The following is a 23,221-nucleotide window of genomic DNA, read 5'->3' as shown; positions in this document are numbered from 1 at the left end:
AGTGGTCAAGTTCAGCTTCATGCATGCTATTACCCCTATCACAAGCCTATTCTAGCTTCGTAGTCTCCGTAACACCGTCAAGATTTGCTTCCGTCCATCATACAAGGGATACAGGCCAAGAATAAGCAAACTTATCCACAACCATAAGAGTGACACCACAATCCAAGCTCTGAAGAACTGCTGAGAAGTTAGAGACCAGGTCTCGGATAGCGGCTGGACGACTCACAACTTTGCTGAAAATGTATTTTGCTCCATACATTGGCAGAGGCCAAAGAACCCAGATACCAAAGAAGGCGAAGAGCGACCAGAACAGTGCATAGCGCTGCCACCGGAGATCAGTTTGGTCGTAAGCAACCTCGGAAGCATTACTCAAGACGCCGCCCTTGGTAGCTTGACGAGCGGAATCTGACTCGTCGGCTGACGTCTCACTGTCAAGCAACAGCTTTTCATCTGTAAACCGTGCCCAATCGTAATTATCCGGCCAGATGAGCGACAGAACCACCGTATACAGCAAGGGGCTGAGAGCAGAGGCCACAGTGCCGTACATGCACGGGAGCGTTTGTCCAGTAGAGTCGACAGTCACTTCGCCAAACAGAGCTTGCGCCGTCCCCAGCCATGTGCCCAAGCCGGTTGCCAGACCAGCGATTGCTGAAACGACGGCTGCGAAACCGCTCTGCTTATTCCAGAGAATGGTGAGGATTAATGGGAAGATGCCGGGGCATGTTACCACGCCTGATGAGCTGTCAGTAAGTTGGTGGTCAAGTTGAGCTTGTGTCTCTTACCGATCATATACAGAGTCCATCCCATGTTGATGCCGCCGTAATTGAAAGCCGCAGTCAAGCCAGCCGAAATAGCTGCAAACAGCACGACGCCGAGATGACTCCACCGGATGACATCCTTGTTGCCTGCGTTCCTGTTGATGTAAGTCCTGTAAAAGTCGAATGTGAAGATGGACGACACTGCAATCACTTGAGCGGACAGCGTCGAAGTGATTGCCATGAAGGTCATAAGCAGGACAGCGACCGCGCCGCCTTTTCCTGCTACTGCGACGGCTACATATGGAAGTACAAGGCCGTTTGTGACCTCTGTGCTCGTCATTGGCTATGTCAAGCACTCAAGTCAGTATACTTTCTGCCAAAAAGCATTGGTGACTTACACGAGGATAGGTCGGGAAGATGGGGGAGCTTTCTAGCCCTAATGCCGCAAGACCCATGATGGTGCCGAGACTCCAGGGAATGGAAAAGTATGCAAAGCCGCCGACTACGTAGCCTGGCACCACGGCTTTGGGGGAAGCGGCAAAGGCCTTGATGAAGTAGCTCGTATCCATCTGCCCAACATTGTGTTAATACGTTGCTATCAATTCGGTGGAACTCATACTGACAATGACGGCGCCGAAGTTTGAAACGAGGAGGATAATGGCGAAGAATATTCCCTGCTGAGAGTTCATCGTGAGAAGAGACCCTTTGTAGTTCCCGTCAACTTCGTAAGAAGGCTGAGCCTTGACCACGAGATCGTATAGTCCATCGATGGAGCCGACATCATGGTGGGTGAGGGTCTTGGTGGTTAGGTAGCAGCACAAGATGGCGATGACAAAGGTGTGGATGTAATCTGTCAGAAACCTGCAGTTACGAGTCACAGTCAGTTAAGCCACTTTTTGATCAGCCAGGACCATAGTACTGACGTTGCTTTGATGCCGCCCACGAGTGTATAGAGAACGACTCCGACGGGTAAGAGGAATGTTGAAGCCATGATGTGGATCCCTGTTCTACATCACGAGTCAGTCTGAACCCGAGTGTGGCTTGGGAATGAGCTATTTCTTACAAGAATGTGATGACGGCGGCAGCTCCCAAGATCATGTTGATGGTGTTGAAAAGGTTATTGATAACAGCCAAGAAGGTGAAGACCAAGTGTGCAGTCGTCCCTGCTCTTCTCATCAGTGTCAGGTTCAGCCGACAATAACTATTCTCACTTACCATATCTGATTCGCACAATCTCCAGAACAGTATGTGCTTCTGGAATGCGTTTCTTGCAGACCACCCCTAGGTAAGCAAAGAAGACTATCATTCTATGGTTTGAGAAGTCAGCAATTACATTCGGTTAGAGTGATGAAGCATTTCAACATACGGTGTACATCCCGCTCCATACCAGAACCCTCCGGAAATCCCGTATAGATACGTTACCAGCACGCAGCTTAGCAAGGCTGTGCTCCATAACCATGACTGCAAGCATGTGAGTATTTATCGAGTGGCAGATGATGAAAGAATTGTAAATGCATACCGAGACTACCGCAGAGGCAACGAGACCAGTTCCAACGGATCGATTAGCTACCATGAATCTGAGAGGCAACAATCAGCATCAAAGAGAAAGAAGTAGGCGCCGGGATGTAAAGTCTCACGTCTCTACATTGTTATTGTCTTCATTGAGTGTTTTCTTCAGCAGCCTGGTTATCCCAATCATGCCTGTAAACGTTAGTATTCGCGTATAAGAGGGCTTCGCCAGGAAGACCATACCAATAGCAAAGACAAGGCCAACTGCCACCACTACTACATAGCCTGAGCTCTGTGGCAGGGGAGACGGGACAATACTGCCGTCATCAGATCTCGAGAACAGACTCATCTTGACCTCTTGTCCTCTTGATGCGACTCTACATCTATCAAACCACCAAGATTCGATGCATTCCATTGCTATAAGTACCATACATGCAACATGCTGATGATACTTACTGAGTGAGCGCCATTGTTAAACTACATTGCGTGATGCGTTTGCCAGCCAAAGGCGCACTGCTTCATCTCCTGTATGAGGCCATCATGGCTAAGTATGTCGTCAGTTGATGTACTCCATAGCTCAGCTTATCGACCGGGGCGTGATAGCTGCATAAGTTTTCACAAATCAAGTTTACGATCTTCCGAGTGTTCAACATCTAAACTCATGGGTTGTGTCTTTCTCTACGCAGCTTCCAGCTGTCTTTTCATGAATCATAACGTCCATAACCTCATCGTCTTGTTCCTCACTCAATGGTCAATCTCTGTACAACAGCAGAGGGGCCTGGCTTACAGGCTACAGCATGCGGAAAATTACATCTGCCGCATCTCTCCAACCGATCTATAAGATGGCCAGTGTAGATGCGCCGTCTACATGTATGGTCATGGCTGACCTACGGTACATGTATGCCTGCGTCTGATGACGATAATACCAGAACTCGCATCCTGTTTTAGGCGTATATCTTGTACAATTCAGAGTGGCATCCCGTCAAGTTACTTCCACCGTGATCAAGGTCGATATGCCCTTGAATTGGCTGATTGGCTGGAGTTGAAGGCTATCGCATCACGACATCGACAGTAAGATGGTTGTTGCCCGATTAGGCAATTTCCTGTGAGACCAAATGCAATTAGTGGACCCTTGACGGGAGCTAAGATTGACGCTTTGCGAGGAGAGGCGACGACAGGCATCTACGTATAGCAAGCAGGCTCAAGCCATTCTTTCATGGCTCGTAAGTCATATGACGTTGGGATGTCATCATGCCATTTGCGTACGTTAGAGTAGAGTGTATAGACCTTACTCGAGGATGGACTTGTTTGTCCCGCCTTACTAACCGGCCTAGTAGAGAGAGTAAAAGGTTATACTATCTAGCCGACTACAATACAAGAAGATAATGTCAAGACAATCGGGTGAGGTAACAAAAGCTCCATGGGAAGGTAAAGGAGAGGAGCGTGTAAGCTTCCAGTTTGCATACATGAGAAGTGTTTTGCATCAAGTCTTTCCTTGCTTTGCCTACCTGTCTCATGAGGCTCTGCTGCATGCCTTCGGATTCTCTCAGAACAACATGGGACCGTCGGAACAGAGATATGCTCACTCAATGCAAAGCAATATATAGCTAAGTCAAAAATAGCAGTAGCAGGAGAAGCTTTTATTATGTTACTCAAGAGTGGTAAGAACTAGTAACTTTCACAGCCATATGATAATCTTAGAAAGCGTCGTTTACTTACACCTGGTGAACACTATTATGGGAGCATAGAATTGAATCAAGTTGAGGAGTGGTGGCCTTCTTTCTGAAAACGAAGAATCTCTCACCGCTCAGGCAGATGCACGGGCCTCTGTGAAGCTGGTGGAGGATAGAAGGCGAAGCTGCCATTCTCATACACTCAGAACACACTCATGCAGCTGGCACCACCCGCCTCGGAGACTCTTGTGCTGTAACCTCGCGCTTCTCTTAAAAGATAGACCTTGTGCACTACATCTCTTCCCTCTTTAACAACTTCTCACTCTCTCATCTTCACAACATCAACTCCCACCCTCCAGGTGCTCGGGAAGGTACACCATAGTCACATACTATCGCAGTGAGATATCCCTTCCCTCCTTTCTTTCCGCTTCAAGACTGACATGTGGTGTTGAAGTAAGGACTACAAGCACGCATACCCCAACATCAGCACACGCCACTGGAGCTCACACTATGGCCGCCGACAATAACATGTTTGTTCGCCCAGAGGGACAAACCCTTCCACCAGAAATGGTAGATCCCAACTGGAACGTTCTGAACCATTTGAGCCCTTTCCACCAGAAATGTTACATGCACCATCAACGACACCGCCTGAATCATCTCAAAGCACTCAGCGTTTATCACACGGACAATCAGCACATCTTGCTCCTGGATGAGGCTGGTTTCTTGAGCGCTGTCGGTGTCCCTCTCCCAACCAGAGAGCAACTGCAAAGCCCCGCTGCTGAGCTAATATACTGCAACGAGGAAGAGCGGAAGAGAAACGAGCAAAAGCTATTGGGTATGGCTGTGCAAGTCTTAAATGTTCTACAGAATAGGCCCGGATATAAGCATGCAGCGTGGAAAATGCTACAGCAACTCCTCGAAACGGACCTTTCACATCACAAGGCACCTACTATACTGGCCGCAGCTGTCAAGGAAGCAATTCAAGAGGATGACGCAAACTACGAGAATACGTTCTATGTCGTCTTCGACGATGACTTCCTCGAAACTCCAGAAGCTGAAAAGATACCCTTCGACAGGATTCTCGAATCGATTTGCCTTGCCATAGGGCATCGAGTGGATGAACAGACAGATCAACTCGGACTGTTGAGTGAGATTGACGGAAACCTCAGCGAAACCGTACTGGAGTTTCGCGACATGTATCAACGAATGAATGCCTATGTGGCACAGAATGGCACGAAGAAGACTAAGACTGCCATGATGAAGTTGGAGAGGCTCAATGATAGATGGGAAAAAATCATCAAAATTCTCGATATATATGACACCGCAGATCAAATGCGTGCTATACTGATGTCTTGGAAAGGTATCTAAGGACATACGACGGATTCCGGTGTGGCGGCCTCATGTCGGCCACAGACTGCCAACAGTCCCAACCTCGAGCTCGACCAGGCCGGAAGGGTACGTCGCCACTGTTTGAACTCTCAGAATACGGTTTATCTTTCCGCGGAGGATTCTTCATAAATGGCAAGCTCGAAGCAAATCGTTATTGGCGACAAAAACTGGCCAATTGCAATCGCTGAAAAGTCTCTTCTTGTCAACTCAATGGCACGATGACCTCCGAGAGGAGGGCATCAGAGATCTTTATTTGTCAGCGATTCCATTCATTATCATGGCCCTAATACGGGTTTCAACAATTCTCCATCTATCAGGTCTTTCACTTTATCGCTTGTCTGTCACTTACTCAGTATGATGGCCTGGCTCCGGAGGGCTTGATGCTTTTCCCCCATTGAGATACGCTCTCAGCTCTGATGATGGGGCACTTTCACCTCACAGCGGATATGTTTCTTCTGGGGATCTTTTCAATTTCCTAGCATTTCTACTTCGCATACTTTCTCTCGAAAAATACACCTTCATGGACGGACCTTCAACACCCGACCAGGAGAAGAAGATTGTAATTCGAAAACTCAAAATTGGTGATACTTTCAACAGCAGGTGAACTTCTTTAGCGGATAGGTGTTCTTGAACCAAGAATATTCTACTCGAAAAGACTGGGACAGGGCATGGTGGAAAACATCAAAAGCGGCTTATTCTCGACTTCTTCTCCGACAGTTGATTTTCATTCTGAGTTATTTCCGAGCTCAATGTCTGCTCAGCTCTTAGATACCAGCAAGCTAATTGATAAGGTACCTTTGCAATAAAATGAGCTCTATGCCAAGTGGTACTCATTCATTCAAGCCGTCTAAAGCATCGAACGTGGGACTAAGTAAGGTAGGTAGAGTATTTAGAAACTCAGCTGAAGCATCCATCGGTGGACTATCCCCAGATGATGATGATGAAGCATTAGCATCAAATGGTGGGAATAGAGCTGGGTTGTGAAACGAGCCACTTGATGGCAGAGACGCTTGATGCCTTGCAGTTTCTTGAAGTTGAGGGTACTTGGTCAACTCGGGTTCCCTTTATGCCTAGAGGGGTGGCTGCCAATGGCAACAAGTTGCTTTTGGACCAAGGCTCGGTTTCAAATGGAGAACTCCATGACAAGCCGCTGATCAGTGGACATGAGCAACGCGTCAAATAGAGATCACTTACCGGAACCTAGGACCGACAAGTACTTGAGGGGAAGAAAAAACGCATCGCTCGCAAGACTGAATTGAAAGAACTCAAGGAATGTCGTGAGACGGGATACCTTACGGACGAGAGCCACTCCATACGAAAGCGAGATGTCAGCGGGTACAATGAGGTCAAGGAAGTATGGAAAGTCGTCTGGCGTGCGTAAAAGACCAAGAGGGGCCCTCCTAACCGTTTGATATCACCCAGTGGGACAGGATTTGAGCTGTTGTCCGTAGATCACGTCGACTACTGCTACGACTACTACTATAACCCGACCAAATACCTTCCATTCTATGGGCAGAGACCGCTCTCGGACTCGCCCAAGACAAAGTAACGCGAACTGAGGCCATGTGTGCCTGAGCAGCGCCTGTACATGCTACTTCAAGCCCTTCTCCTCGGCCAAGGCCAGCGATGCCTGATGGCATGGTAGTAGTGTAATTGCCGGTCGATGAGTCGGATGAGAGGCCCATCGTTCCTTTCATCGCCTTCAATTACCTGCAAATGACCATTTAAGATAGATGGGACGACATCCGCCGGAGGCTTTACGAATGTCGCAAAGGTCTTAGAATTCCATGGCAGATAGAATGATAGTGGTGTTGGCTTCATGAGGCTTGTTCATAACAATATGGGTGCATGCAGTGGCAGCCATCTCTCGGTGATTGATTGGATAAAAAATCCAGCGCTTGTTCATACTAGCATTAGACTCTCATCATATTTGAGGTTTCCGCATCCAGTCACTCGCATCTCTCGCAGAAGACAAATAGTATCGTCAAATATCAGGTCAAGCGGGCTGGGATCGTGAGAGCCACATAGCGCGTCGATTTGTGTCCACTGGAGGAGCTACTGCACTGTCAAAGACAAACTTGACCGCCCCGTTATTTCGTGAAAATATCGCCAATGCCTTGTCACGTTCCTGCTTTGCAGTCCTGTTACCATCACCCTTTGAACAACAAAGTCAACTTCATTTTTGAATGGCCCAAAGACTGTTGAATTGATACCCATCCCACGACAATGGAGCCGCCAGCATGGTACTGCCGCCTGGTCAACCTCCCACAGGACCACGAAATAGAGGAACATGACTTTGACGACGACATCTCAGAACTCCGAGAAGGCGAAGAAGAAAGCGTGAATCCGGACGCGTTCAGTGATGGCGATAGTTCTCATCGCTGCGATTGCCCAAGCTCAGACATCCTTGAGTGCGAATGCGATGATGATGATGATGATGATGATGCCGCCCCCGAGGAGGAAATGGATGATGGCGCAGAATCGGAGCGCTCATATCAGGGCTCAGATGCCGACTACTACTACGAGTTAAAGGAACAGCGCATCCAACGAAAGATTGACTTGAGGGATCTGAGAGAGGAACAGGAGAGGGAACGCCGTCTCCACCGGGAACTGGAAAGCGAAAAAGAACAAGAGGTTCGCGAGGCGTACGAAGCCATGCTCAAGGAGCAGAAGAAAGGCGACGCTCCCCGACCGCGTCTGGCATCCCTCTCTAAAGCAATCTTTCACCTGTTCTCGGTGGACCACATCGACTACTGCTACTGCTACGATCTCTACCTTGGGACGCGATACGTAGAGTTTTACTGCCTTGACGAAAAGGGCCAGACGAGAATCCCGGACAACACAAATGTCAAGATTCAGGGGCACGTCTACCTAAGCGATAGGACTGACTGCGACTTTCTGCCCTTTGCCCAGCCAAAGAGGGCCGGCATCAAAAAGAGACAGTTTCCGACTCGCGGGCAGGATCATGATGAGCCGGTCTTTCAGTTCATCAGCAACAAGTACTTGATCATGACTGTCAAGTCAGATTCCAAGATGGTCTCGGGTGATATTGAAGAGCTGGGAGCCACAGAAGTGCCGAAAGAGCTAAAGTTTTTTGGTATCTGCATGGAGAAGGAGGAGCGGGAGCTGTATTTGGAAAGGAGATCGGAAAGATTTCGGCGGCGATGATAGACCCAGGCAACCATATAGGGCTTGGAAATTCTATGAAGCAATACAGTAGACACCGATGCGAGTTTGAGGCTTGGAGTTGGCTCCATATCGGGCTATTATCAGTGCACCTTGAGTTATCCGTCGCGATGCTCAAAGTAGTGGTGAATCAGAAGGATCGAGATACTTGCGCACCGCAATGTTTCTTCTTCTGTTCTCCTTGAGTGTATGTTTGTATGAGCTCCCTTTATATCTCAATATCGCCGACGTATAGAATACCAACGAGGAATCTTCATTCCGAACTCCAGTCGACGTGTACTTTATATTTCCACAGCACGCCACACTATCACATCCTCAACTTTCATGATTAAAATGCTGTCCTTCAAAATAGACGTAATCAAGTTCACAACCATGACTGAGATACAGGTCATAGTCTATTAGATTCCGGCTACCCATAGCAGTTGTCATACGTAAAGGTAAACTCCGATTATATATGAGCCCAGCAGATATCAATCCCCAGTATGCCTTGGTTCCCTGTAACCATGCCCAACATTAAACATACGGCAAACTCCAGACCCGAATCCGTCAAAGAGGAAAAAATGAAGAAGAAAATAGTGACAATGATCAAATTGTCTAGGAATCATGATCAAAGAAACAAGTCTCACGATGAGTGCAAGCCAGGCCAAATAGTATATCCAAGCTATTCAAGAGCAGGTGCGCGGCTCTGTAGAGGGGCGTTAGTGGAGGAGAAATAGCGATAAAGACGCATGGCCAACCGGATGATGGTTAGCTGCTCGTCCTATTCGCCTCCGGAGACTGTTCATCATCATCCTGAACAATCTTCCACCTCCTGACCGACCCCTGCATATCAGCCCAGAGATCGGTAGGCAGAAACTCGCCCACTTCCTGGCGGAAAGTCTCCCGCTCGGCACGGTCAGCCTCGAGCATCTTGTCGACAGTCTCTTGCGCCTTGCGCAGAGTGGCCTGCACTTTATCTTCGACAGTCTGGCGGCGGGCGACCTCGATGAGCAAGCCGTGGTAGGCACTCGCATATCCTTCGTAGAATGCTCTCATTTCCGTCATCTCCTCAATCTTTGCAAATATCACTTCCTTTTCCATCGCCCATCGGCTTAAAAAGTCGTCTTCGGCAGCCTGATAGCTCGCTAGGCGATGGCTGACTTCGCTCAACTGGGTGAATGCATCGAGGATGCCAGCATTGGCCGCCCTTGTCCGCTCCGCCATGTCTTGCAGAACTGAGTACTTGAGCTCAATCTGGGCAAGGTGTTCTTGTATATCGCGCACGACGTCTTCCACCATGTCCGCATCCTGGATGACGACACGTAGCATCTCCGCTCGGTCCTGTGCTGTTTGCGGTTCGAGGTCGGATTTGTTGGACTCCTGCTCGGCAATGACTCCCGAAATCGACACGCTTTCGCTGCCCTGGGTCTGAGTCGCCTCGGCGGCCATTCTGCGGGCCAAAGCTGCGGCTCCCTCGGTCGTCCGGACAGCCGTTACGCACATGTCGAAATGTCGCGTCAGAGATGCTAGGCTCTCGGCCATGACGGTTGAGTGCTCAAACAGGTCGAGCATCATGTCTGACATGCCTTGGTTAGGCGGCGCAGGTATTGGCGCACTGTCCATGATCTTCTTTGTGTTTCGAATATCGGTCTCGAGTCGAAGTAGGTCACCGTCGAACGACATTTGGATAGCCTGCGGTATCACACCAACCATGTCAGTACAAGGTAGGATACCCCTTCAGAGTCGTATACCACTCACCTGCAGCTCAGATATGCATGCCCTCATGGATTCCTGTATTGCGCCAACGCTCGCCTCATCGACAAAGTCCATGAGGTTCTTGCTCTCCTCCCCCTGGGGCCGCAGCGCCGGGTCGACGGGCGTCTCCCGCAGCATGTCCATGGTGCCCTTGAGCTGCGCGTCGACGTCGTCCATGTGCTTCAGCAACTGGAAAAAGTCCTTCTTCCCCCACTCGTTGGTGGCCTGCAGGCTCGCCGCGAGACGCGACAGAAGCTGCGCCTGGTCGGTGATGGCAGCGCGCAGGAACTTGGTCTGGGCCATCAGCACGACCGTCTCCTCATGCTGATTGCGAGCCGCCCGGATGATTTCTTCGGCTCTGAGTACGAGAGTGATGGACGACAGCGACCGCTTTGATCGGAGCAGATGGCTGACGAGCGTGTTGATGGAGATGGTCGGATTGTCGCCTGAGGGCCTCGGCAAGCCGGTGGACGACGAGCCCAGGCTGCGCCGCGTCGAGGGCGCAGGGGAAGCCATGTTGAATGAGATGGCGATTGTTGAATAAGAGTCGATCTGGCGTCAGTGATGGGATGCTCAGGCCGCCACAAGCCTCACATGGTGAGCGGATGAGGAAGAGACCTGGCTGTTGGATGATGATACAGATGGTCGGTCTGAAGCTGGGAGAGTCAGTGCAGTCAGAGTCGGAACAGTGGCTTCCCTCCTGGGAGCTCGAGAGTCGGGGCGGTCCGATAACATGAAGGCCGGGCGATAAGAGCTGAGCAGCTGGCGTCATCCATGAATTCCATTCACTGTAAATTAGCGGTCTGTCAGCTGTTCGTTAGTGCTTTAACCTCCCCGGAATCAACCTGGAACATGGAATTAATGGAACCTTGCACCAGACCCCACACAACTTGCAACATGAAAGTGCCGGGCCTATTGAAGGTACAGGATACCCGCTGCTGCACTGCAGATGGCAGCTCTTGGCGGGCATCGGTACCTGACCCATCGGGTGCCTCGCAGTATCTGACAGCTGCGCAAAGGGGTCTGGTACAAGTACATGTACCTTAACGGACGAAGACGTGGAGGCACTCCATCTGATTCAATATCACCTCAAGATGGAAGCTGTAGTAATGACTGAGTGTCCAATGTTGGTTCCTTTTCATAGACAGCTCGTTTCCTTGCCATAGTAACTGATTTATTCAGTGGCCGATATGCCGGGGCGTTGCCTGAAACTGTCCCCCATATATCCCTGATGGGTGCCGATTCCACCGCCGCTTGCTGCCGGCTCAGCCCGGACACTTCAGAGTCTGCGAGTAGAATTCGTAGAGAATGGCTAGTTCATGAGGGCTGCATTGCAGTACCTTCTCATACACATATCTCAAGGGTATCGTGTTTGTCATGACAGCTTGCCCATCCCAGGAGCACTGCTTGAGGTCTACCCATCTTGGGCCGTGGCCAGAAAATGGCGAGATAGCAATGCCGTTGATGTCTTGTATGAACGACCTGTTTGACGTGAATGACAAAGGGTCAGGAATTAGTCGAAGAATGTAATCGTTAATGTTTGGTAAGAGCCTTACCGGCAAATGTCTCGCGCAGACTCAGGCTCCTCCGATGCAACACATGCAGCCTCCATCTCACAGTAAAGCCGCGTCAACTCACGGCATCTCTGGGACGATAGACCATCTGGGTTAGCCTCCTGTATATAACTAAGAATATCCAACAAGAAGCCGAGATCGTCATTCTTGGACACTCCGAGATCTCGATACAGAAACTCCCACTTCCTCGACAAGTCTTCTGTGGACGGCGGCGGTGTGCCAAAGTCAAGAAACGGAAAGGGCTCATTAGGCTTCATGAACTCTGAGCATCGTCTCTGCAGATGCTTAAAGGGCATGTATGTCTCCCACAACGGCCTCAGATCTCCGGTCGTGCAGGGCACAGAGACGCTTCTAACCTTGGTCACCAGCTCAGGCCTCTCAAAGACAGTCTTGCGTTGGGTGTTCCAGACATGGGCCAGAAGTCCAAGCACAATTCCAGGTTGTCGCCACGCTATTTGAGCAAACTCGTCAGAGAGATCGTCTCCTGGTTGGTTGGCGAGCCGTATCTGCTCATGTATCCCCAAACAGTCGCACAACCACCGCTTCCATGACGGATAGTTATGTACCCTAAAGTGAGCATCAATGGGAACAAGAGGTGGGTTCTCTAGCAGTACAGCGTTCAAAAAGTATGTACTGCATGTTAGGCCTCCAGAATCCGCGGCCTCCTTGTGGCTCAGGAGCTGTTCGGGGCTAAAGGAGGCCCGCCCTGGCAGATAGACGACCTCCTCACGGGGCCTCCTGAAACGTAGCTTCTGATCGATGACACACACATGGCGCAACTCATCGTCCAGGCGGCGGTATTCATGTGTGAGATAAAGAAAATGAAGATGCTCTTTGCAAGCCGTGAGAGTAAGCCCCCCGGGAGTGGCATGCTTCTGTCTGATGAGTGATCGGACCACGTGGACAGGGGCTTCTTGTACACCGAGCATATCCAACGTCTGTTTGTACCCTCCATGATCGAAAACGGATTCATGCACAACTCGGATTGCTATATCGCTCGGGATATGAGCGCCAGCTGAAGTCGGCCAATAGATAGGCCCAGCTGCCAGTGATGTAAGAGAACCGTCTCGTAAGGGAACAATGTCAAGCTGTCTCGCAATCTCTAAATTTGACTTGGCTGTCGAGACGAGGTCTGATATATCTGTGGCGTCCTCCGTGCCGTCTCTGCTTCTTTCTTCTGCCATTGCTTGCTTCGTTGGCGAATGTGATCAGGGTGTGAGATGATGTGTCGTCGACGACGGCAGCAGAATAAGTGATTGATATTTGTCCAACGGACAAAGAGAACGCGAAAAGACATTTCATAAGCGATCGGCAAAGGAAAAGAAAGCTCCAGGTATTGGGTAGTCTTATGTAGATTAGCTTCTCGCATCGCATCTTGTAGTTTGGAATGGTCTCGTCAAAGTGATTCTGGAATCGGCGAGTCAGCCCATGCTGTCGGATAAGCATACGACCAACACTGAATCTAGATCGCCCGATGCTGGGGGCCAATCGGTGCCTTTCCAAAAGTGCTTTGGCCGGACAGAATGGTCAGTAAGCATGATGTGAGATCACGACGCTGCGATCCTTGCAACTGTTCCAGTTCGAGGCCATGAATACATGTATATCTGGTTTGGGACAAGTACATGTAATTAATCCCAATTCTGAATCGCAATACAACCTCAGCCGTGTCTCCTGCCGGCCTGTGCTACTTCCAACCGCCGCGTGAGACCGCAGCAACTGACTACTGCGTGGGCATCTTGCTGATGGATAGCAAATACTGGAAGAAAGAAGAGTAACACGACAGCGAGAGTGGGTAACTGCAGGTTCATAGCGCACCCGCGGAGATACCAAGGTCGAATGTAGCTTGAGGTGGTACTGTGCTATGTGTCCGACATGCGCTTAAACATGAGATTCTGCACGAAGACCTTTTACGCTGGGACGTTGACCCTTCTCCAGCAGGATATAACCATCTATGGCGGAGTGTATGTCACTCATTGAAAAAGATGTAATAGAGCGTGACTCTCCTCAAGCGGAACCAGCCGAATTGCCCTTTGCAGTAATGTACGTACCGCCTCGCTTGTAACAGCCATCATAGCACCCAAATGATTGTTCGAATCCGGCAGTTTGGCATAAGGCTGTCAAGGAAGGTGTCTGGTCCCACCGTCAGCATTCGGCTGGGGTTGGCACTTATAATAGAACGAACCATCAGGTATCTAAACGCTGTGCAGCGGTTCGTCCGAAGGCAGAGGATTCGGGCCTCGTGCTAGATTATATGCATGTTTCATGCCATCATCCCAAAGCAGTAAGGGATGCGGAACTGCAACTAAGTTAAAATCCGTAATAAGCATGCTCTTTACAGCCCGGCAGCCGGCCAAAGTCCTCTTCAAGTGACAACGGCAGGACTCGTGATGCGCCCTGTTCACGGGTATAGCATCAATCTGCATATATCATGTTCAAAAAAGCAGTTGGCCCCTTGAAAACCTCGGTCTTGTAATAGATGGCCTCCAAGAATAGCCGGCAGGATCCTACCGTCGTCCTGGCAGTATGCAAGACGCCTCAAGTAGGTAGGTACTATTATATCACCAGCCTGATTGGGAACGGCAACTTGGAAAGGCTGCCCAATCCAGTAATCCCAGGTATTCGTGTACTTCGCCCTAATGGTGTCCATTAGTAGCATTCATCGACCGTTCGTTCATTGGTGAGATCTGAAGACCAAAAATGGCACTCTCTACTGCGCATTGCAATATATATCAATGAGAAGAGAGGTCCATCATTCTCCAATGCTTGACTGAGCCGGCCAGAGTGTGATGCGATCATATACGCCAAAAGCCGACCTTCCGCCGAACATCGCCGAACAGAATCGATTGGGTCTGGACAAGACCTGCAGTGATCTTTTCGTCGTTCCTAGTTCATTCCACCACCTCTGTCGTCCGCGTTTCCAAGTGACACAAAAGCCGCACTCGGTATCACACCAAACAGCTTGCACAACGCTGCGCGCAAACGTACCGATTGGGGAGCGTTGATAACACTGCAAAGGAGTGCAACGAGGAACAGCTTACGGAGAACAATAACGCACCTGAGTCTGCAAACACTTACTGTATGTACGTGGTGCATACGGACCCATGCGGCTAAGCAGAAGGCGCCGGATAAGTCCAATAGCCTGCCGACGGCTGAAAAGAGCAGAAGATGGATCCGGACGCATCGAGTATCTGCTGGCGAGCTGGCCGCATTCCATCGCCGATGAGCTCAAGAACAGACATGTGAGATAAGTAGGTATGTATGTAGCAAGCAGCTAAAGATTAGATAAGCGACAATCAGACTCGTTCAAAAGACGACAAAGAGCCATTGGACAATTGAGATGAAACATCAGACGAAAAGAAGTCCCGTGATTCGCTGGCTGTCCCTGCTTAAGCCCTGAGCGCAGACCATCTGAGACAAGCACGAACATGTCTTGGACGCTTGCGATGGATTTTCGAGGATTGTCCCAGGCGAGACGACTGTGAAAGCGATGAGCGGGCCGATATTCCGCCTGTCTGTGACTGGACCGCATGCCGATTTTTTCTGCGCCAGACCGACATCGGCTCGGTACCTGAAGTACTGCAATCGAGCTGTGGGTATCCGTGGCGGGCTGCGCTGCCATTTTAGGAGGCGCACGTGCGAGAGGTACTCTGGGGAGGCAAAAGAGTACTTGTGGCCACGTACCAGCGGATCCGGTGCGTCATCGCCCAGATTTTTTTTTTTTTAGATGCCAGGATTGAATGCAAAAGAAGGGAAAATGTGAGAAGACAGATGCACTCGGTTGAGGGGGAAATTGGAAGAAAACTGAGACAATATTGGATTGAATAGCTAGATCTAGTATCCAGATATAATACCCTCAATGGCCTGTTAGGTATCTGCTCAAGTGCTAGAAGTCAGCCGCAGACTAAGTTTTTCTCGTGGCTCAAGACTCTGGCGACTGGCATCAGAACTTGTGGTGACAACCTGCGCCATCCCCGGCCTCTCCAGCTTTTGCAACGGCGCCGCTTGGCCAATTGAGAGGCAAGCAGCGACTGTTAGTCATTTCTGCACCCATCTAACAAGACGACGGACAACGGAGAGCATCTTGGCAGCGTTCTGCTGTCCAATGAGTCATTGCCTCCAGTCGAGACGACGGATTGACCTTTGCAGTCGCCAACCTGATACCCCACACCCACACCTGCCATCGCCGACATAAAAATTCTCTGGCGCCGTCGCCGTTCTCCATTCTTTTTCCGCTCCAGATTCAGATCGAAGAAAAGCAACGATTTTGCATTCTTCATCAACACCTCGACATACGCAGGCACACACATACACACACACATACACGTACACATACACATACCGTCACCATGTGTTCCGACCACGCGCCCGCAGTCGAGATCCCTGCCGTCAACGGCACCAACGGCGTCACCAACGGCCGCCGCCAGCCCAAGCTGCCGTACCAGCAGCACCACAGCGACGAGCGATCCAACACCGGCCGCTTCCAGATCATCGAGAGCACCCTCCGAGAGGGCGAGCAGTTTGCCAATGCCTTTTACGACACAGGTACGGCCTCGAAGCCCCAGATGACGAGATATTCGGGAACCAATGACTGACTTGCTGGCTGCTACAGAGACCAAGATCAAGATGTAAGCCGAAACGGGCACCATCTCCTCCATCCTGCTATATATATCCCTTCGACGATACTCATACTTCTCGCAGCGCCACTGCCCTCTCCGACTTTGGTGTCGAATACATCGAATTGACCTCCCCCGTCGCTTCTCCTCAGTCTCGCGCCGACTGCGAGGCCATCTGCAAGCTCGGCCTCAAGGCCAAGATCCTGACCCGTTGGTCCCTCCTCTTCTCGTTCCCTTTTAGACGGCCACTGCTAACGATGTTTTCCCTCTAGACGTGCGATGCACGGTAAGAACTACGACCTGGACACAACACTCGATCCTCGACAGAACTAACTCTGAATTGCGCAGATGGAGGATGCCAAGGTTGCTGTCGCGACCGGTATGTATACACGAGATCGAGTTGGTAAATGGAACGGTTGAGATGCTGACCAACACAAGGTGTTGACGGTGTCGACGTCGTCATTGGCACATCACAGATCCTCCGCGATCACTCCCACCACAAGTCCATGGCTGAGATCACCGAGACCGCCATCGAGGTCGTCAAGTGGATTAAGAGGTATGCGTCCAGTCAATGCCGGCGAAGCGGCGCGCCCAGAGCGTTGGCCGCATCCCTCATCAAAAAAACGTGAAACTGACCCTTTCCACAGCCAGGGCGTCGAAGTCCGATTCTCCTCCGAAGACTCTTTCCGATCCAACATTGTCGACCTGCTCAGCCTGTACCAAGCCGTCGACGTAAGTCCAGCCTCGCTCGAGATACGAAATGCTTCCTCGCGGCCGTTCTAACCCCATATGCAGAAGGCGGGATGCGACCGAGTCGGTGTTGCGGACACAGTTGGCGTTGCCACCCCTCGTCAGGTTTACAAGCTGGTCCGGACGCTGAGAGACGTCGTCAGCTGCGACATTGAGTGAGTACTCAAGCGGGATGACAATCAGTAAGGGACTTGGACTAACGTCACGTAGGACACACTTCCACAACGACACCATGTGGTGAGTACGATCCGAGACTGCTAACATGACGCGCGAGTTAACAATCCATCAGCGCCGTGGCCAACGCGCACGCCGCCCTGGAGGCCGGTGCCACACGTAAGTGCCAGCATCTGAGGATACCTCGGGGGATGCAATTCTAACGAGTCTCACAGACGTCGACACCTCGGTTCTCGGTATTGGCGAGCGAAACGGCATCACCGTATGTATTGCGATCCCGAACGCCAAGACACTTGACTAACAGTCCTCAGCCTCTGGGTGGTCTCCTGGCCCGCATGATCGTCGAGAGCCCCGACTACGTCAAGTCCCGATATAAGCTGGCCAAGCTCAAGGAGATTGAAGATCTCGTCGCCGACGTTGTCCAGGTCAACGTTCCTTTCAACAACCCCATCACCGGGTAAGTCTTGATGAACCTGTCGTCTGCGCTACTCCGTACTAATGATTGGCCAGTTACTCCGCCTTCTCCCACAAGGCCGGTATTCACAGCAAGGCTATTCTTGCCAAGCCCGAGACATACGAGATCCTCAACCCCAGCGACTGGGGTGTCAAGAGATGCAAGTACCCTCCTGCAGCCAGCGTTCAACGCAAGAAACTAACCAGTTGTAGGGATCCACTTCTCTTCAAGACTTACTGGCTGGAATGCCATTAAGAGCAGAGCTGGCCAGCTGGGTCTGATCATCACCGACGAGCAAGCCAAGCTACTGTACGTTCCCCGGGTACCCTGCCCTATTGACGCGTGTGCATTACTAACTCGCCTCAAGTACACAGAAGATCAAGGCGATGGCCGACGTCCGTCCCCTTGCTATCGACGACACGGATTCCATCATCCGTTCATTCTGCCTTGAGCATCAACCCGAAGACCAACCTGATCAGTAGATGCTGTGTTTCGGAAGACGGAGATGCAGCCCCAAAAACAAGACGAAGAAAAAGAAGAGAGAGACTCCAAGGATTATATAGCACCGACCTTGGGTATTATAGTCATTGAAAAAATAGATTTTACGGTATTACTGACTTGTCATGCTGCTCGCCGTTTGTGCCATAGAGATGCTTATTAGCGGCCCTTGATTCGCGAAGAATGGTGTATCGTACGGCCAACTTTTAGTGATTTGCATAAAGGAGGGAGAGAGTAATATTGGTATTTCGTATATGCTTCCGACTACCTAGTAGGTAACCATCTCTCACCACATCTCGGCACAACCAAACCTCTCCATTCCGACCGAGGCATCAATGACATGTTATACCGTCTTCGCATTGCCTCCCTCTCAACTTCGGAAACAATCCATCCTTTGCCCTACAACAACCGCGACCATCCATCCAGTCAACATTTTCTGCGGAACCGTACTTGCGTCATCGCGCCAAACAGCGTCCCTTTTGACTTGGTGACGGGGTCTCGGCTTCGGCTTCGGATACGCCAGCAACTATCTCAACGCACTTCTATGTGTCACGCCGAGAACGAAAGAGAACTGAGGGCGCCTAGCCAAGGAGATCCCATCTGTTCATCGGAGAAGCTTGTGCGTTGTTTAGTACTCCGTGTTGACAATCGAGTGGTCATTCAGATAAAAGACTGCGTCTTCTCACTCCCTCATAAACGATCATCACCACAACAACAACCACCGCAATCCTTGTAATATCCATCCAGGAACAACTCATACTTGGGCTCAACTCACCATGTCCTCATCCCGTCCTCGCCAACGCATCCGCAACCTCCTCCCCCATCTCCGCCTCGGCAAATGGCCCCCCGGCGCCCTCAACTCCATCACCGACATCCCCAACGTCCTCGTCCACACCCAATCCATCCACAGCCCTCCCGGCAGCGCCACCCCAACGCCCGACATCAACACCGGCGTCACCGTCATCCTCCCCCGGGCAGACTGGTACAAGTACTCCAGCTTCGCCGGCATATTCAGCTTCAACGGCGCCGGAGAACTGACGTCGTCTCACTGGCTAAACGAAACGGGCCTCCTCGCCTCGCCCATCGTCCTCACGACGACGTCGGCTGTGGGGGATGCGTACCGTGGGATCTGGGAGTATACGATCCAGCATCATTCGAACGAGGATAAAGAGCTGGACCTGTTTCTCTTCCCAACCGTTGGCGAGACGTATGATGGCTTTCTCAACGATCAGAGCAGATTCGCCGTCACGCCGCAGCACATCATCGACGGCATCCGCAACGCAACCGCAGATGCCGTGCCCGAGGGCAACACCGGCGGCGGAACGGGCATGATCTGCCACCGCTTCAAGGGCGGCACCGGCTCCAGCAGCCGCATCGTCAAGGGCTTTGACATTTCCGGCAACGAAAAGTCGTACACCGTCGGCGTTCTCGTGCAGGCGAACTACGGCTCAAAGGACAATTTGTGCATCGGCGGCGTCCCCATCGGCCAGATCCTGAAAGAGCAAAGCCAGCAAGAAGAAGAAGAAGAATCCGCAGACAAGCTCAAGCCCGGCGAAAAGGAGCCTCGTAAAGACGGCAGCATCATCGTCGTTGTGGGCACAGACGCTCCTCTGTTGCCCATCCAGCTGCAGCGCCTTGCGAAGCGTGCCACGGTCGGGTTGGCCAAGGTCGGTGGCTACGGGAGCAACACCTCGGGCGACATATTCCTGGCCTTTTCCAACGCGAATGAGATTCCCTTTCAGGAGGTGTCCATGGCGGCGGCGGCGGCGGGAGCGCGGCCTAGGCAGCCGCTTGTGCCGCAGGTGATGGGCGTGCAGATGGCGGATAATGATACAGTGGATGGGCTGTTTGAGGCTGCGGCTGATGCTACCGAGGAGGCGATTTACAATGCGCTCTGCATGGCGGAGACGATGGTTGGTTTTAAGGGGAGGAGGGTTGAGGCTTTGGATTTGGGACTCGTTAAGGATGTTGTTGGGAGGAGACTGTAATGTGCCGGCTTTAGGAGCCTGTTTGGTGGTTGATATTGTTACGCTTGCTCTTCCTGGGTTCCATGTCAGGGTATATTGACGTGCAAATAAGCACACCTTTCTGCCATGACGAATGACATTTCTTCAGATACCTCGTCTAGCGGCAATGGGGCACCAGATAGGTATATGAGGTTCTATCCAAAAGGGGCTGTAAACACGTGCAAACGTATGTTTTCACAACGAGACGTCAAATCAAACACATGAGGTTACCCTATGAACGCTTCAAACTCTTTCTCCTAAAAGTCTCCGTCAAGTGTCTCGCTATTCTCAACGAGGTTACTCAAAGTCAAAGCCTCGTGGCAATTTTGCCAGATACAGAAATCACTGGATAGGTAGGCGGCCATCATCTTTGATGGTCTGTAGCGCGTAGGCTTACTTTCTTGTCATGGAGTTCTCTAAGCATCACAGCCGGGAGTTGACAAGATTCACCAAGACGTTTGCATTTTGTGTTTTGATAGCAAGTGCAATCAGGTACAGCGTTCATTTTCCAGTGTCAGATGATAGATATATTCTGTTCATCCCAAACAACGACAAACGGCAGACTGTCTATAAAGTTTAGTGCTTCACTCTGGTAACCAACCCTTCAAGCATCGTCGTGGCGCTTCTCAGTCTCTGGACTTGGTGTCTAAACCATATTCACCCACCGCTGAACAAGCTTTGAGGCGTGTTCTTTCCGTATATCGTGGCGTTTGTTGTCTACGTTTGTCTCTTCCCGTCGAACTGCCATTGTGTATATATGTATGAGGAATCCGCGGCAATGTCTGCGTCGTGTGTTCTTCAACTCTCTCTTCCAGACCATCACGATACATACCAATCCATCTCGAAGCTCACTGAAAGATCACGTTCACATCCACAGATCTATACACCCACCCACCATCATGACTTCCTCACACGCCCTCATCCGCCTGATCGTCGGCACATCCAGCCGCGCCTCATGGAACGCCCACTCGCCAATCCTCCAGCTCCCGCCAGAGATGATCCTCTGCATTGCCGATCACCTAGACCTGCAGGACCTCTTCATCCTCTCCCAGGTCTGCCGCGCCTTTCGGCACCTCGTGCACCGAGACTGGAACGGGGAACTCTTCCGGCTCCGGCCACGGGACCAGTATCGGTTTTGGGTCGGGCTGGCTCTTATCAGGCCGGCGTTTTGGGCGTGCGGGAGATGCTGCAGCATGCATCGTGTTGTCGACGGCCCCGATAGTGATACTAGGCCGATTGCCTGGAACCCCTCGATTCTGGGATGGAGAAGGCTTCCCTGCGGTGCTCACTACAGAGAGCGAGGGGCCTCGCAAGTAGTAACGAGTCGCCGTTCGACGAGAGGGTTTCCGGCCTTGATGATGCTTCGTCGCTCACCTGGTTCCACGCCCACAGACCAGTCATCCGCCTCTTGATGCAATCGTCGACAGCCGCATCTCGCATGTGAAGAGGCTTGGACTCTGCGGCAGTTAAGGGGCGAGATAGGAGGAAGCGGATTCTCGACATTGTCCACTCTGAGGACGCAACTGAGTCAGTCTCAAAGACCCCTAGACACAGGACGTCGATCACTTCTACCCAAGGTGCCCAACACAAGACGAAGCACTGGCCTCTACGTATCAGGGGGTCAACCTCGAGTAATCAGCCTTGCACGACATTTAGCAGCAAGGAGCATCCGTGATCTACCCAAGGTGCTTGACACACGATGAAGCACTGGCCTCAATCAGGAGGTCAAACTAGAATAATCAGCCCGGATCAACATTGGAAACAAGGAGCATCCATGATTCCTGGTGGGAGATCACATGTATACGAGTAGAGAGAAAGAGGAAGACTGGGTGGCATTGAGGACCCAATTTTGATTCATACCATGACAGAATCTCAAGGCTGCGATTGGAGGATGGCTTCGATCTGATTAGGGCCAGCCAGGGGAATGTCATCCCATGACAGAAAACGACTTTTCGGAAAGAAAACCCCTTACAATGTCCTTTGGAGACGTCGCTGGGCGAAACCCTCAAAAGGAGGCTGAGCTCCCGAAGCTACGGACCGGCCGTGAGCATCGGCTTCATGCCGCAGAACGGCCACGTCCCGGTTCCTGCACCGTGCAGTCTGGAGATTCATGCGCGGCTCTCGGACGACTGTCTAGTCTAGTAGTTGCTTCGGAGGCAAGTCCTAGATAACCTGCTAAATAAGACTCCAGGCAGCCCTTTCGCAGGCCCAAATGGCGGTGCGAAGCAGATGGGGTTGCGCTAGTAACGGGTTTCTCCTTATTGGTCGAGGAGGTTGAGTAGCGAGCATCTGACGGAAATTGGTTTGCTGGTTGATTTCATGGTGTTCTCTATCTACCTTAGTTTTCAGTGTCCAGAGTCATTTGAAAAAAACAAGCTTTGATCTGCATTGATTCCGGCACTTGCGAGTGGACTTGAATGACCTATATGGTGAACAATGTAGGACATGATAGAGTTCTGATTGTTCGTGAGACGGAATGTGGGCGATCCTTGTAGGACTGTAAAGAGTGAGCTGCACACACTGTAAAGGGTTACGGTAACCGATGGCGATGCTCCCATGGCAGGGATGTGTTGGACAGGGTGGCAACCAAGATTGAATCTCCAATGCAACACCACAAGGAAGGATTTGTTTGTCGAAACGAAACATGTATCTCGGTGCCAACAGACGTTCAATCAATCGCTGGTTTGTCAATTAATATATCAGACATGAAGGATTTAACCTTAATCCATCCATAAGACAAATCGCCTTGGCATCTTTGCATCTGCCGGGTCCTTTCTATCGAGCGCGCGCGGATGTGCTCCGGTCTGGCTGTCATTGAAATCTCCTCAGCACACGAGTCCCCTAGAGCGATAACTGTTTTCAATTGCTCCAGCACAAGTTGCCCTCAGCGAAGCGTGCAAATC

The 23,221-nt window shown here is 51.1% G+C and overlaps 7 protein-coding genes across 7 annotated transcripts; 4 read left to right on the top strand and 3 right to left on the bottom strand.

The window, feature by feature from the left end:
• Positions 1-51: 51 nt before the first annotated feature.
• On the bottom strand, positions 52-2,457 carry TRIREDRAFT_110753 (ion transporter-like protein; the record flags this gene model as incomplete). The annotated part of the gene is made up of 11 exons (XM_006968242.1): positions 52-180; positions 230-732; positions 783-1,101; positions 1,157-1,327; positions 1,382-1,619; positions 1,682-1,765; positions 1,822-1,921; positions 1,974-2,065; positions 2,125-2,219; positions 2,278-2,335; positions 2,396-2,457. The coding sequence occupies 11 exons, from the start codon at positions 2,455-2,457 to the stop codon at positions 52-54; spliced, it is 1,851 nt and encodes a 616-aa protein (XP_006968304.1).
• A 1,993-nt stretch (positions 2,458-4,450) lies between these two features.
• On the top strand, positions 4,451-5,933 carry TRIREDRAFT_110752 (uncharacterized protein; the record flags this gene model as incomplete). The annotated part of the gene is made up of 2 exons (XM_006968307.1): positions 4,451-5,300; positions 5,809-5,933. The coding sequence occupies 2 exons, from the start codon at positions 4,451-4,453 to the stop codon at positions 5,931-5,933; spliced, it is 975 nt and encodes a 324-aa protein (XP_006968369.1).
• A 1,622-nt stretch (positions 5,934-7,555) lies between these two features.
• On the top strand, positions 7,556-8,497 carry TRIREDRAFT_110751 (uncharacterized protein; the record flags this gene model as incomplete). The annotated part of the gene is made up of 1 exon (XM_006968306.1): positions 7,556-8,497. One exon carries the CDS (start codon positions 7,556-7,558, stop codon positions 8,495-8,497), a length of 942 nt encoding a protein of 313 aa, XP_006968368.1.
• Positions 8,498-9,262: 765 nt separating this feature from the next.
• On the bottom strand, positions 9,263-10,765 carry TRIREDRAFT_67595 (Hypothetical protein; the record flags this gene model as incomplete). The annotated part of the gene is made up of 2 exons (XM_006968241.1): positions 9,263-10,186; positions 10,253-10,765. 2 exons carry the CDS (start codon positions 10,763-10,765, stop codon positions 9,263-9,265), a joined length of 1,437 nt encoding a protein of 478 aa, XP_006968303.1.
• A 749-nt stretch (positions 10,766-11,514) lies between these two features.
• TRIREDRAFT_110749 (uncharacterized protein) lies at positions 11,515-13,007 on the bottom strand (the record flags this gene model as incomplete). The annotated part of the gene is made up of 2 exons (XM_006968240.1): positions 11,515-11,731; positions 11,806-13,007. 2 exons carry the CDS (start codon positions 13,005-13,007, stop codon positions 11,515-11,517), a joined length of 1,419 nt encoding a protein of 472 aa, XP_006968302.1.
• Positions 13,008-16,073: 3,066 nt separating this feature from the next.
• Positions 16,074-18,391, top strand: TRIREDRAFT_123471 (homocitrate synthase). The gene is made up of 15 exons (XM_006968305.1): positions 16,074-16,365; positions 16,433-16,448; positions 16,522-16,646; positions 16,709-16,722; positions 16,785-16,815; positions 16,875-16,992; positions 17,084-17,168; positions 17,232-17,341; positions 17,397-17,423; positions 17,476-17,519; positions 17,576-17,622; positions 17,672-17,817; positions 17,871-17,974; positions 18,027-18,123; positions 18,182-18,391. Exons 1-15 carry the CDS (start codon positions 16,170-16,172, stop codon positions 18,294-18,296), a joined length of 1,275 nt encoding a protein of 424 aa, XP_006968367.1. The 5' UTR covers positions 16,074-16,169; the 3' UTR covers positions 18,297-18,391.
• A 697-nt stretch (positions 18,392-19,088) lies between these two features.
• On the top strand, positions 19,089-20,300 carry TRIREDRAFT_81058 (uncharacterized protein; the record flags this gene model as incomplete). Its single annotated transcript, XM_006968304.1, has 1 exon — positions 19,089-20,300. One exon carries the CDS (start codon positions 19,089-19,091, stop codon positions 20,298-20,300), a length of 1,212 nt encoding a protein of 403 aa, XP_006968366.1.
• Between the last annotated feature and the right edge of the window lie 2,921 nt (positions 20,301-23,221).

This window comes from Trichoderma reesei (genome assembly GCF_000167675.1).
Source record: "Trichoderma reesei QM6a unplaced genomic scaffold TRIREscaffold_22, whole genome shotgun sequence".
NCBI lineage: Eukaryota > Fungi > Ascomycota > Sordariomycetes > Hypocreales > Hypocreaceae > Trichoderma > Trichoderma reesei.
This window is presented reverse-complemented; position numbering and strand designations above follow the sequence as displayed.